General features: G+C 31.1%; 1 protein-coding gene across 1 annotated transcript; it reads right to left on the reverse strand.

The window, feature by feature from the left end:
* Positions 1 to 2,365: 2,365 nt before the first annotated feature.
* On the reverse strand, positions 2,366 to 3,589 carry LOC114180961 (uncharacterized). Its single transcript, XM_028067261.2, has one exon. It carries the CDS (start codon positions 3,379 to 3,381, stop codon positions 2,785 to 2,787), a length of 597 nt encoding a protein of 198 aa, XP_027923062.1. The 5' UTR covers positions 3,382 to 3,589; the 3' UTR covers positions 2,366 to 2,784.
* Positions 3,590 to 10,806: the final 7,217 nt, after the last annotated feature.

Consider the following 10,806-nt stretch of genomic DNA (forward strand, 5'->3'; position numbering starts at 1 on the left):
TAAATTTTCGTTAGTTGGTATCTTGTCCAACACTAATCTTCGCATTAAGTGTTTTGCACTTAGGGTGGGTGACCTTTGTACTCCAAAATGAGTTAAACAAAGTGGTATCTTCCCCACCTAAATTGCATTACAATATATTATACAATGACTTGATCGTAAATAATCCTTCCTCACTCGCTTTCTAAATCCAAATGTCATCAATTTCTCTTTTGAAATATTGGATTGTTATGAGTTTCAAAGGATCTTGTTCTTGGATAGCTTCCCATGCGAATCTAGCTCTCCTCTACATTATATTCCCTTCGCATCCTCACATTGTTGTAGGTGGCATCAATTATCCTGTGGTGGAGATCAAGTAGGCCGAGTCACAATTGAATCGTGGTGCTTGGGCTGCTACGTTCTTAAGTAGAAAGAGTTGCATCCTAACTAATAGTTATAACTTTTGACCTAGTGGTAAGATCTTGATCCAACAATTGGTATCAAAGCCAAGGTCACGAGTTTGATTCCTAGTGAGCGATCCCTGAGGGAGAGATTGTTGCAGGTGGCATCAATTGTCCCGTGACAGAGACCAAGTGGGCGAGTCATAATTAAATCGTGACATTTAAATACCTCAATGAACCATACATACTCTAATACCTCCTTCCATAAGTCTCTTATTCCCAACCCCCTTCTTGCTTTATGTTCTAGAGATTTTCCCATTTTATCTAGGTTACCTTCCTGTTTTTAGATCCCCAACCCCAAGGAATTTTTATTTTTTTTTGCATTTTTTTGAACACTTTGCATACACTCTTTCGCACTTTTAAGAAGGACAAATAAAAAAAGGGAAGGGTTGAATGAAAAAATTTACAAGGTATACACAACCTACAAAAGATTACAATATACCTCTCCATCTAGTCAAGCAATTACTATCCTTATCTACCACCGCTTGCCAAAACTTTTATTTCGTTGGATTCACCTAATAGGCGTTCCTAAGTACTTAAATAAGATTTTCATATAGGTACAATTTAGGATCCTAGATAAGTTCTCCAATACATTCATCTTTATCTCGTTCCGCCTATCTTTCTTTTGTAGAAATTGACCTTTAGTCCAAATACCAATTCAAAACTCCTCAAAATAGGTTTTATAACCAAAATGTTTTTAATGTTAGCTTCACATATAAATAAAGGTTAAATATGTTTTTAATCCCTAAACTTTGATGCAAAAATGTATTCGTCCTTATCCTAAACATTGGTATAGTTTGGTCCCCAAACCTAAAAAATGAATAGATATAGTTCTTCTAACCCAACTTATTTACTTTTTTTATATATATTAAACTGTACTTCAAGCTTGCGTTTGAGTTGTTTACATCATTTAACACATTTCAGTTCAAATGTCAATCCAGAATGCCGTCTAACACTAAAAAAAATTATCCTTCATACAATTTTTTCTTGGTCGCTTGTCTTCATAAGTTCTTTCATATCATATATGTATAATTGAATTCAGAACTATCCCATTGGATCCAATATTAACGAGTGGGCATAATGAACAAATTAATGAAGAGCCAATAAATATCTTTGAAACTTCAATCATATTATAGATTATCAGTCTGTGACCTTTATCATGTAAGCTTTATAACAATCATTTGTCCTTTACACCAATGATCATGTACTTGTTTTCTTTATACTGAATGTGCGTTTGATTTGCCGGCTGAACTTTATTAGATAGATATTTATGCATTTTAAGGTAAGAAAGAAAGAAGTTTAAACTATATTCGTTTTAATGTAATAAACAAAGAAGTATTTTCTGTCATTAAATTGAAGGTACCTTTTATCAAATATAAATTTTTATAAACACACCCTGAGATATCCAAATAACACCAAAAAATGGCAGATAATATAGGCCATACTCTGCAAATGCGAACTACTTTTCACATTCTTCAGCATGCTTTCTTTTATATCAATTATAAACAAATGTAGAACATTGAATACATATTCATAACCCTAGTGCTGGTACAGAATATTTGTCTGTAATAAATCTTAGTGGGATTTATTTTCTAATCACATTTTGAAAGAACCAAGTTCAGTACTAGTTAGATCACCTATTTGTTGATTAGAACTTTTGAATTTAACTAAAAGGAATATTAATTGCATATTTGAATATAGAGTGAATGAGTGACTAATGTGGTTGTCAAACTGTTCAAGAATGCAAACTGTTTAACACTCCCCAAAATAGCAAAAGTGCAAATGGTAGTTGTGAATGTGGTGCTGGTGGGTGAGTTCAGAAAGCCTAAACTAACATATATCTAAGAAAGGCAAAAGCAATATTATTCCAAAGGGTCCATCACCAGGTCCACCACCACACCTACAAATGATGTAACACCAAAGCAGAATGGAGAAAGGTACAGAACAACCTTCTGCATATCTTTTTATTACACACCACACACCATGAATATGCTGAATAATATGTTACCAGGAAAACATGAAGACCAATAGAATCACAAGATGAAAGTATATCCAATGCTCAAAAGCTTTACAGAGAGGATCAAATATAGTTCAAGGAGCACAAACAGAACAGCCAAATTCCCCTGATGAGAACAATGAAAGGTGAAAGATCAAGAGACATTATAAAATGATAGATCAACTTTGGACTGTCGACATAGTTGAGATAAGAAAGATCACAGTGATGTCTAACACCGGTCTATTTGGAAAGATCAACAAGAAGAAATCACATATTTCCAGATTTGGCTAAGCTAAACTTGTTGATGAGCATCAAGTTGAGGAGCAACACAGTTATGCTTGTTCTTTCAAGTTACATCTCTTGGTACTGAAGCAACTGCATGCGGCTTTGCATTCGTAGCTGTTCATAGAACCTTCTGATGAAATCCTCAGCCTCATCATCAACTTGATTTGCCCCCTCTTCATTCTCATCCTCAGATGAGTAGTTGGATATCCTCACAGAGAAGGGTGAGAGTAGAGGGCTCTTCCTCTCTCCAGGAGTAAAATCAGATGCATCAAACCTAAGGTTGAAAGTGTATTCAGGTGTCATAGGCACCAACATCACAGGCTTAGGTTCTTCAACAACATCTGGGGTGTTGATGCAAGGGAAGTTGAAATGGTGCTTCCTCTTTGGCACATGGAAAAAAACAGGATTTGGACTGTTGCTGCAAGAGAATTCATACTCCTGTATGCCGTAGCCACGTACCAAACTCTTTGAGAAATGATGATGATTATGATGAGATGACATGAAGTTTCTCATAGATTTTCTGAGCAGTTTCCCTTTTTTCATCATCAAATTCATGTCCATAATCAGCTTCCTCTTTGACACCAAACCCTTTCTGATCATGAAGAAGGTGATCCTCAGCACATTCCACAGCTTCTTGGCAATAACCGGAGAGTGTACCTCCATTTCTTAAACTTCACAAACAAAAAATCAAATATGTGAGATGCACTAAAGGTTTTTAGTAACTTGAGATAAAAGGGTTGCTACAATATTGGAAAAAACTGAGAAAGAGAGCAAAATGAAGAGTTTTTGTGAAGGAAAATGAGTTTTCTTCTGTTCTGCGAGGTTTGTTAAGCCTCGCAGAAACAAGAAAACCTGATGAGAAAAAATGGAAGCAAAGGCATGAGGATTATATAGGAAGTAGAAGACATGATGAAGTGCTTGAGAAGCCATGTGAATAGAAGTGTGGTTTCAAAAATGGACCCAACAACCGCTCCTTCCACGCAAGATTTCAAGAAAGGAAAACACAGAAAAAGCAACTATCCGTTTCAAAAATATATAATTGAAGTTAACAATAAATGATATTACGCTGGAACAACAGTTATCAACATCATTTCAATGTGGGAACATGTTATTCTTACAATAAAAGCAGATAAACTTTTGCTGTCCTCTTTAAACATCTTTTACAATTAATTCAAATATTCTTCTAATTACAAAACAAAATATTAATGGTGATCTTAGATGTCATTCAAAACCTGATTTTTTGTTACTTAACAGTGTATGAGAATTAGATTTTACTTCTATAACTGTATATTAAAAGGTATATAAAACAAAAATATTGATGAATAATATTAATCATAACACTAAAATCGAAATATTTGAACGCGTTAAGTACAGTAGTTGAATGTATTGAATTGAAATGCAAGCTCAAAACCACCCTGTAGGGTATAGTTGATAGAAAAAGAGGATAGTATTTTATGGGTTGTAATAGCATGATTTTGGTCGGTGTGGGGGAAAAGGAATTCAACGGCTATTATATGATCTGGCTCAAATATTTGACAACCAATAATAGGAGACCCATTGTTGTGAACATATTAATATAACTTGGAAATTTATTTATCTAATTTTTTACTTATTTCATTTATTTATTTGAAAAAAAGGAAGAGAGTTTAGTTCACATAATTGCTATGAAACTACTAGGGAGCCTTCTGTGGGGGACGCCTATCCCTTTTGTTTTGGGGTCATTATTTTATTTCTATAAGAATGGTTGGGGTCCCTACAAAATGCAATTAATGCTTTCTATTGGATAAACAATGGAAGATTCTGAAGTGGTTCTTGCACCTTTTGTTTAGCTCGAAATATCTTGCGGAAACAAAGGAACTTGAAACCCAATTCAAGGATAGCTAACTTAACTTGCCTGTTCTTGATAATTTGCTTATTAAATACTCCTCATTGTAGGAAAGAAGGGTGTGCGAATTCTTGGATAGGTTAGGTTTGAACAAGGGGATTTAAAGTTTCAAATTTAGTTTATCTAAAGATAGGTCTTGATTATTATTATTTTTTTGTTACTGATCATCCACACAAGATTTTTTCCACAATCTTTTTAAGTTTATTTTGTTAGTAAATGTCAAACATTATAAAATCTTTGTGAATTATAAATTCCATATTAATTTCAGCAACATATGCAATGAGTACTTAAATTCTATGTTTTTCTCTTTACATGATTAGGATTAATGTACTCCATTTTTGAATTGATTTGGTACATGAATTTTGAATTGTTTCCAAAACGATCAAAACTCTATGATAAGTAATGCTCTATAATTGGACACATACTCTATGCTTTTACTCATTTAGCCTAGTCTCATCTCATTACATGTCATCATCGTCTATAGAGAGCAACAGTATTGGGTTTAGTTAATTAGAATCATTTTTCTATCATCTAATATCAGAATCTAATTAATCCTTTGCCTTATTTGTTCTCGATATTTTTTTATGGACATTTTTTTTATACCGTAATGTTTTTTAATTGGAAAGGGGAATGGTTTTCCTTACTCTTTTAGTAATTAAATGGTGGCTTTTTTGTGTTTAAATTATGCTTAAATAGTCCGGTTTTATTCTTGGATTCATGAGTTGTAAAAGCCCAGCTGACTCTTCCTTCTGAAGATAAAACACGACTAAAACAAATAATGCTTTATCGTTTTGTCGTCTGTCTGCTATTAACACGCATTATAATTTATAGGTATAAATACAAATTTGGTACCCCAATTTTTTTGGAAAGTTCAATTTGGTACCCGAATTTTAGGAATGTTCAATTTGGTACCCAAACTTTTTAAACGTGTTTATTTTGATACCTTCCGTTAAAGACTACATAACGCCGTTTTGCTACCACTATTACAGGACAAGCTTTGATTTTGCATCAACCATGAATTGTGAGAGCAAGAGGAAGATGATTGAGCCCTTGACATTTTTTCAATGTCTAGAAAGATCAGAAGAAGAGAAAACCACCTATTAGGGTTCCACAAAATAGGGCACTTAAAGTTTACAAATAAAGGGGGATTCCAACTCATTTTATCTGAACAATTGTTTCTGCCACGTATCCCCAACACAGTGCCACCTCAACAGAAGGCAAACGACGTTATGTAGTGTTTAACGGAAGGTACCAAAATAAACACGTTTAAAAAGTTTGGGTACTAAATTGAACATTCCTAAAGTTCGGGTACCAAATTGAACTTTCCGAAAAAGTTGGAGTACCAAATCTGTATTTATACCTAATTTATACGTTTAAATGCCTTTTACATGCAAGAAAAGATATTTACTATTAAAAAAACTCATACTTTTTACTAATTTTGTTTTAAAATTTCTTTTTAAGAAATACTTACAAAATTTGTTATTAAAAAAAATTTACAGGAAATTGTTGTCAATGTTTTTTGCAAAATATTTTGTATAAAACACTTTTCGCAACAAATTTTGTAAGAAATATTTACAAATTTTATAATTTTGTAGGAAATAATTATCCACGAAGAAATTACCTACCAATTAAGATTCTTAGAAAAAATAGTAGAAAAAAGTCTTTTTTTGTAAACTTTCTTAACAAATTTACAAGAAAAATCTCATATAATATGAGAATTTTTAGTAATGATTTGTCAACACGATCCTTTATACATGCAATTTTGTTCGATGTTAATACAAACATATACATTCTTTGATTAATTTTTAATATTTTGTAATTAATATAATTTTACTAAATTTAAGGGTAACATATTATATTTTGACAAATCATTACTAAAAATTCTCATATTATATGAGATTTTTCTTGTAAATTTGTTAAGAAAGTTTACAAAAAAAAACTTTTTTCTACTATTTTTTCTAAGAATCTTAATTGGTAGGTAATTTCTTCGTGGATAATTATTTCCTACAAAATTATAAAATTTGTAAATATTTCTTACAAAATTTGTTGCGAAAAGTGTTTTATACAAAATATTTTGCAAAAAACATTCTAATGCAATTTTAACTATTCTAATTTTTAATAGTTAAAATTGGATGTATATTAAGATCACATTAGGAAAATATCAATTGTAATTAAATATATATAATGTGATAAAATATACTCAAGAATTTTATTACATATGGTTAATTAGAATAAAATATTGGTTTACATTTCTTAATCTACTCATAGAAATTATGAAAATGAATATAATTTGATAGTTTTATCATAAAGTTACATGAATCTAATTGAACCATATTTTGATCCAGGTACAAATTTTATGTCACGCTATTCATGAATTAATGCATGTTTACAATGGTGAAACATGACATTTATTCTCAAATTGAATCAAATTTTTATCCACATACAAACATGTATTTTGAACTTTTGTAGTTTCTTAATTAATTTGTGAATATTTCAAATATCAAGTGTGGTATTCTCAAATCAAAAGGTTATGATTATAATTTTTGGAAGCATAGAATTCTTCTTCACCTGGACTTGATGGACATCGACTACTATTAAAAAACCAGAACCATTGGCTACTAGCGACAATACTTAAAATGTTGTTGATCTTTATGAAAAGAAAAAAATGAGAGGGGACATATCTATAATGTTCATAAAAATTGACATTCCTGTTAATCCAAGGTTTTGTTAACCAACATGACAATGTCTGAGATTTACTGGAGGCTACTAATGAGCAATTTACCTCATTCAATAAATCTCTTCCCAATACCCCGTAGTGCAATTTTCATTCTTAAAGCTCACTAGGAGTAAGGGAGTTATGTAATCATATAATGCATATAAGAGATATTGTGGCTCAATTGAAAGCTTTGGAGGTTATCATGTTTGATTCTTTCATGGTACACTACATTTTATGAGTCTTGTCTCATTAGTATGCCCTTTCAAAATTTCTTACAACACACATAAAAATAAGTGGTCTATTTAATTACTTATTGAACATGCGTGTCCAAGAAAAGGAAAGGTTATTAATGGAAGAAGGGGTGAAGATAAACTTGACTACCTCTTTTAAAATAAAAGTCATGTTAACGATAGGGGTAAGATTCCCACTGTGCCTATTATAAAAAGAGACTCAAAGTGATTATTTTTCTACAAAGAAAGGGGCACATGAAGAAATATGGTAAAAAAGTTAAGAGTTGGTTAGAGAAGAAAGGTAATCAATTTGCTTTTTCTTGCTATGAATCTAACATGGTAGATTTCAATCATAACACATGGTGTATTGATTTGGGTTCTACAGCCAATGTTTTCAATAACTTTTAAGGTATGAAAAATATAACACTCCATTCCTAGTGTCACATTACCCATATAATGCCTTTAGTTAATCCTCTACTAATTTTCTCCAAAAAATCTTCTGACTAAATAAAATATAATGTATCGTCAATCATAGGTAAGAAAATAATGTCTTACAATCATAAAATATTTTGCATACATATAAATATCTTCCCATTCGTCATTAATAACTAAGTTTTTGATAAATATCTTCTCATTCCTCATTTACACTTATACAAAAAGATTTGTTTAGAGGAATACAAAACTTCAAATACATATATGAAAAATTTGCTAAGACTAAGGCAACATCTCCACTTGTCTACTATTGTGCATCACCATCCTCATATGCTCCTATGCAACACACGATCATAGTAGAAACAACACACAAAACACCAAAGTTACATGTTAGACAAGGGTACCAAATCATACAAGTAATATAGTGGTCAAGTCCATAAATTGCCTCCCACAAGGACTAATGTGATTTACATTTAATGGATTATTTACTAATAAAGGTACGAAGAACAAAACATTTTTGGTTGAGATTAAAACTAAATTTAGAATTTAAATGTAACGAATAACATAAATTGGCATAATAGAAACAAATAAATTGATTGAAAAAATATAAGATAAAAACTTCACCGGGATTGGATTTCATGATTCCATTCTGAGTAAAAACAACAAATAATATATTCTTATTTCCATATCTCACACTTACATCGTTTGTAATATACTTGGATTTCGTCGCAAACAAACCTAAACTAAAATACTAAAAACTCTATGTCAAGTAATTTTTCCTATTACGTTTGCATTAATGGCCAATATGTTGATGCTTAAGAGTGACTTCTAAACACATCTATGTCTAGCATGTGAAATTAATAGTTGTTTTATCCTACAGAAGTTGCTCAAACTATCTTTCAAATCAGTCGGTACTCCTAGATATGCACCATATATAGAACATGAAATTAAAAATCATAATCGGGGTTTCCAAATTATCATTTGGATCAGTATAGGCTCTTGCATGTGCGAAATTCATAAACTATGTAGTTAAAACAAGAATAAAAAATGAGAGATTGTGGAAAAGAATTATAGTGAATGAAGAATTTATAGAGAATTAACAATACATTACACCTCACCCCGTGAATGAGGGAGTTAGTTACTCCTAGACATACTGAATATTGAAAATGAATGCCTCTAGCTTCAAAGTGCCCTTCTACCTTAAAGTATAGAGATATCAAATTTCTTTCTCTCTAAGTGTGTATTTGACCTATGTTAGGCTCTCAATTTATAGACTTTTATAATTGGACTAGGCCTAAAATTTGGACTTGATTTGGTACTTGAATAAATTGAAAGAGATAATCATTGATATATATCTTTTAATCTTTGGAGATTCCATATCTTTAAATTATTCTAACTTGTAATTTGAGTAACCAACTTTGTAGATAATTGATATTGTTGATAGTTCTTGATTAATCAATATTCCACTTATTCTAATGATAATCTTCCCAAATCTTTGTGATTTTTTTTCACTTATTTGCAAAATATATCCCCATCATTTATCTTTTCTACTTTTATTGAATAAAACCTGAAATATCAAATAAAATCCAAAAATAAAATAACAATTAAACGTAAAAATAAATAAAATAAAAAAAAATTATAATGCCAATTATCAACAAGGTAAGCTAACATACAAGAAAGAACATACATTTTTTGCATGACATATATTTCACCAAACAATCGCAACACACATGTCAATCTCAAACAATGCACACCTATCACATAACTCCCTTGGTATATTTGTGATTTATGCCTTGAAAACTAGTTTGCCCCACCTATAGGACTAAGTCCTTCCATATGACAGGTAAGTTCCAATTATCATTTGAAGACATGGTTCTTATTTCATATATACCTCCTCTCTAGACCATAGGAATGTCTTTCAACTATCACTAATTAGCTATCTTCGTCTACATAAGTCACAAACTACTTAGGTATGAATGTAATATGGTAGATTTCAAACATAACACATGGTGTATTGATTTGGATTCTACAATTCATGTTTCCAATAACTTGTAGGATATGAAAAATGTAACACCCTATTATAGTATCAAATTAACCCTAAAAGACCTCTAGTTAATTGTTTATCAATTGTCCTCCCAAAAATCGTCTAACTATTCCAAATATAGTGTATCATTTATCATAGGTCATTATATATTGTGTACAATCATTGAAGATTTTGCATACACATAATATTTCTCATTCCTTATTAATAATTAAGCTTTTAATAAAATCAATTTTACACTTATATAATTTTTTTATAGGAATATAAAACTTCAAATACATATATGTAAAAGTTCCTAAAGCTAAGGCAACATTTCCACTTGTCTATTGTTGTGCATCACCACCTGCACTATCATATGCTTCCGTGCAACACACTATCATAGTAAAAGAATAACACACAAAACACTAAAACAATCACAATGCACACATGTCAATAACAAACATGCATTTTCTCCACAATGACATGATATAATTTTATAAGATTAAGGGTATTGAATCATACTATAGAGATTCTACAACTGTCACATGACTCTCCTGGTAGATTTGTGAGCTACGTCTTGCACATGAGTTCTACCTACCTATATGATTAAGTTCTTCCATATGATAAGCTAAGTTCCTATTAACATCCATTTGAAGACAAGGTCATTATTTCATATATACATCCATCTTAAATCATAAGAACCTCTTTCAACTATCACTACTTAGGAATTTTCCTATACGTGAGTCCAATAACTAATAGAGTTAGGTTAATCTCATTAGAATCACTATTTAATACACTTTCCACT

Source organism: Vigna unguiculata, chromosome 4 (genome assembly GCF_037176805.1).
Source record: "Vigna unguiculata cultivar grain cowpea cultivar isolate G323 ecotype 2 chromosome 4, ASM3717680v1, whole genome shotgun sequence".
Classification (NCBI taxonomy): domain Eukaryota; kingdom Viridiplantae; phylum Streptophyta; class Magnoliopsida; order Fabales; family Fabaceae; genus Vigna; species Vigna unguiculata.

Excerpts from the sequence above, each read along its gene's own strand:
- LOC114180961 (XM_028067261.2), bottom strand. The coding sequence starts at position 3,381 with ATGGAGGTACACTCTCCGGTTATTGCCAAGAAGCTGTGGAATGTGCTG.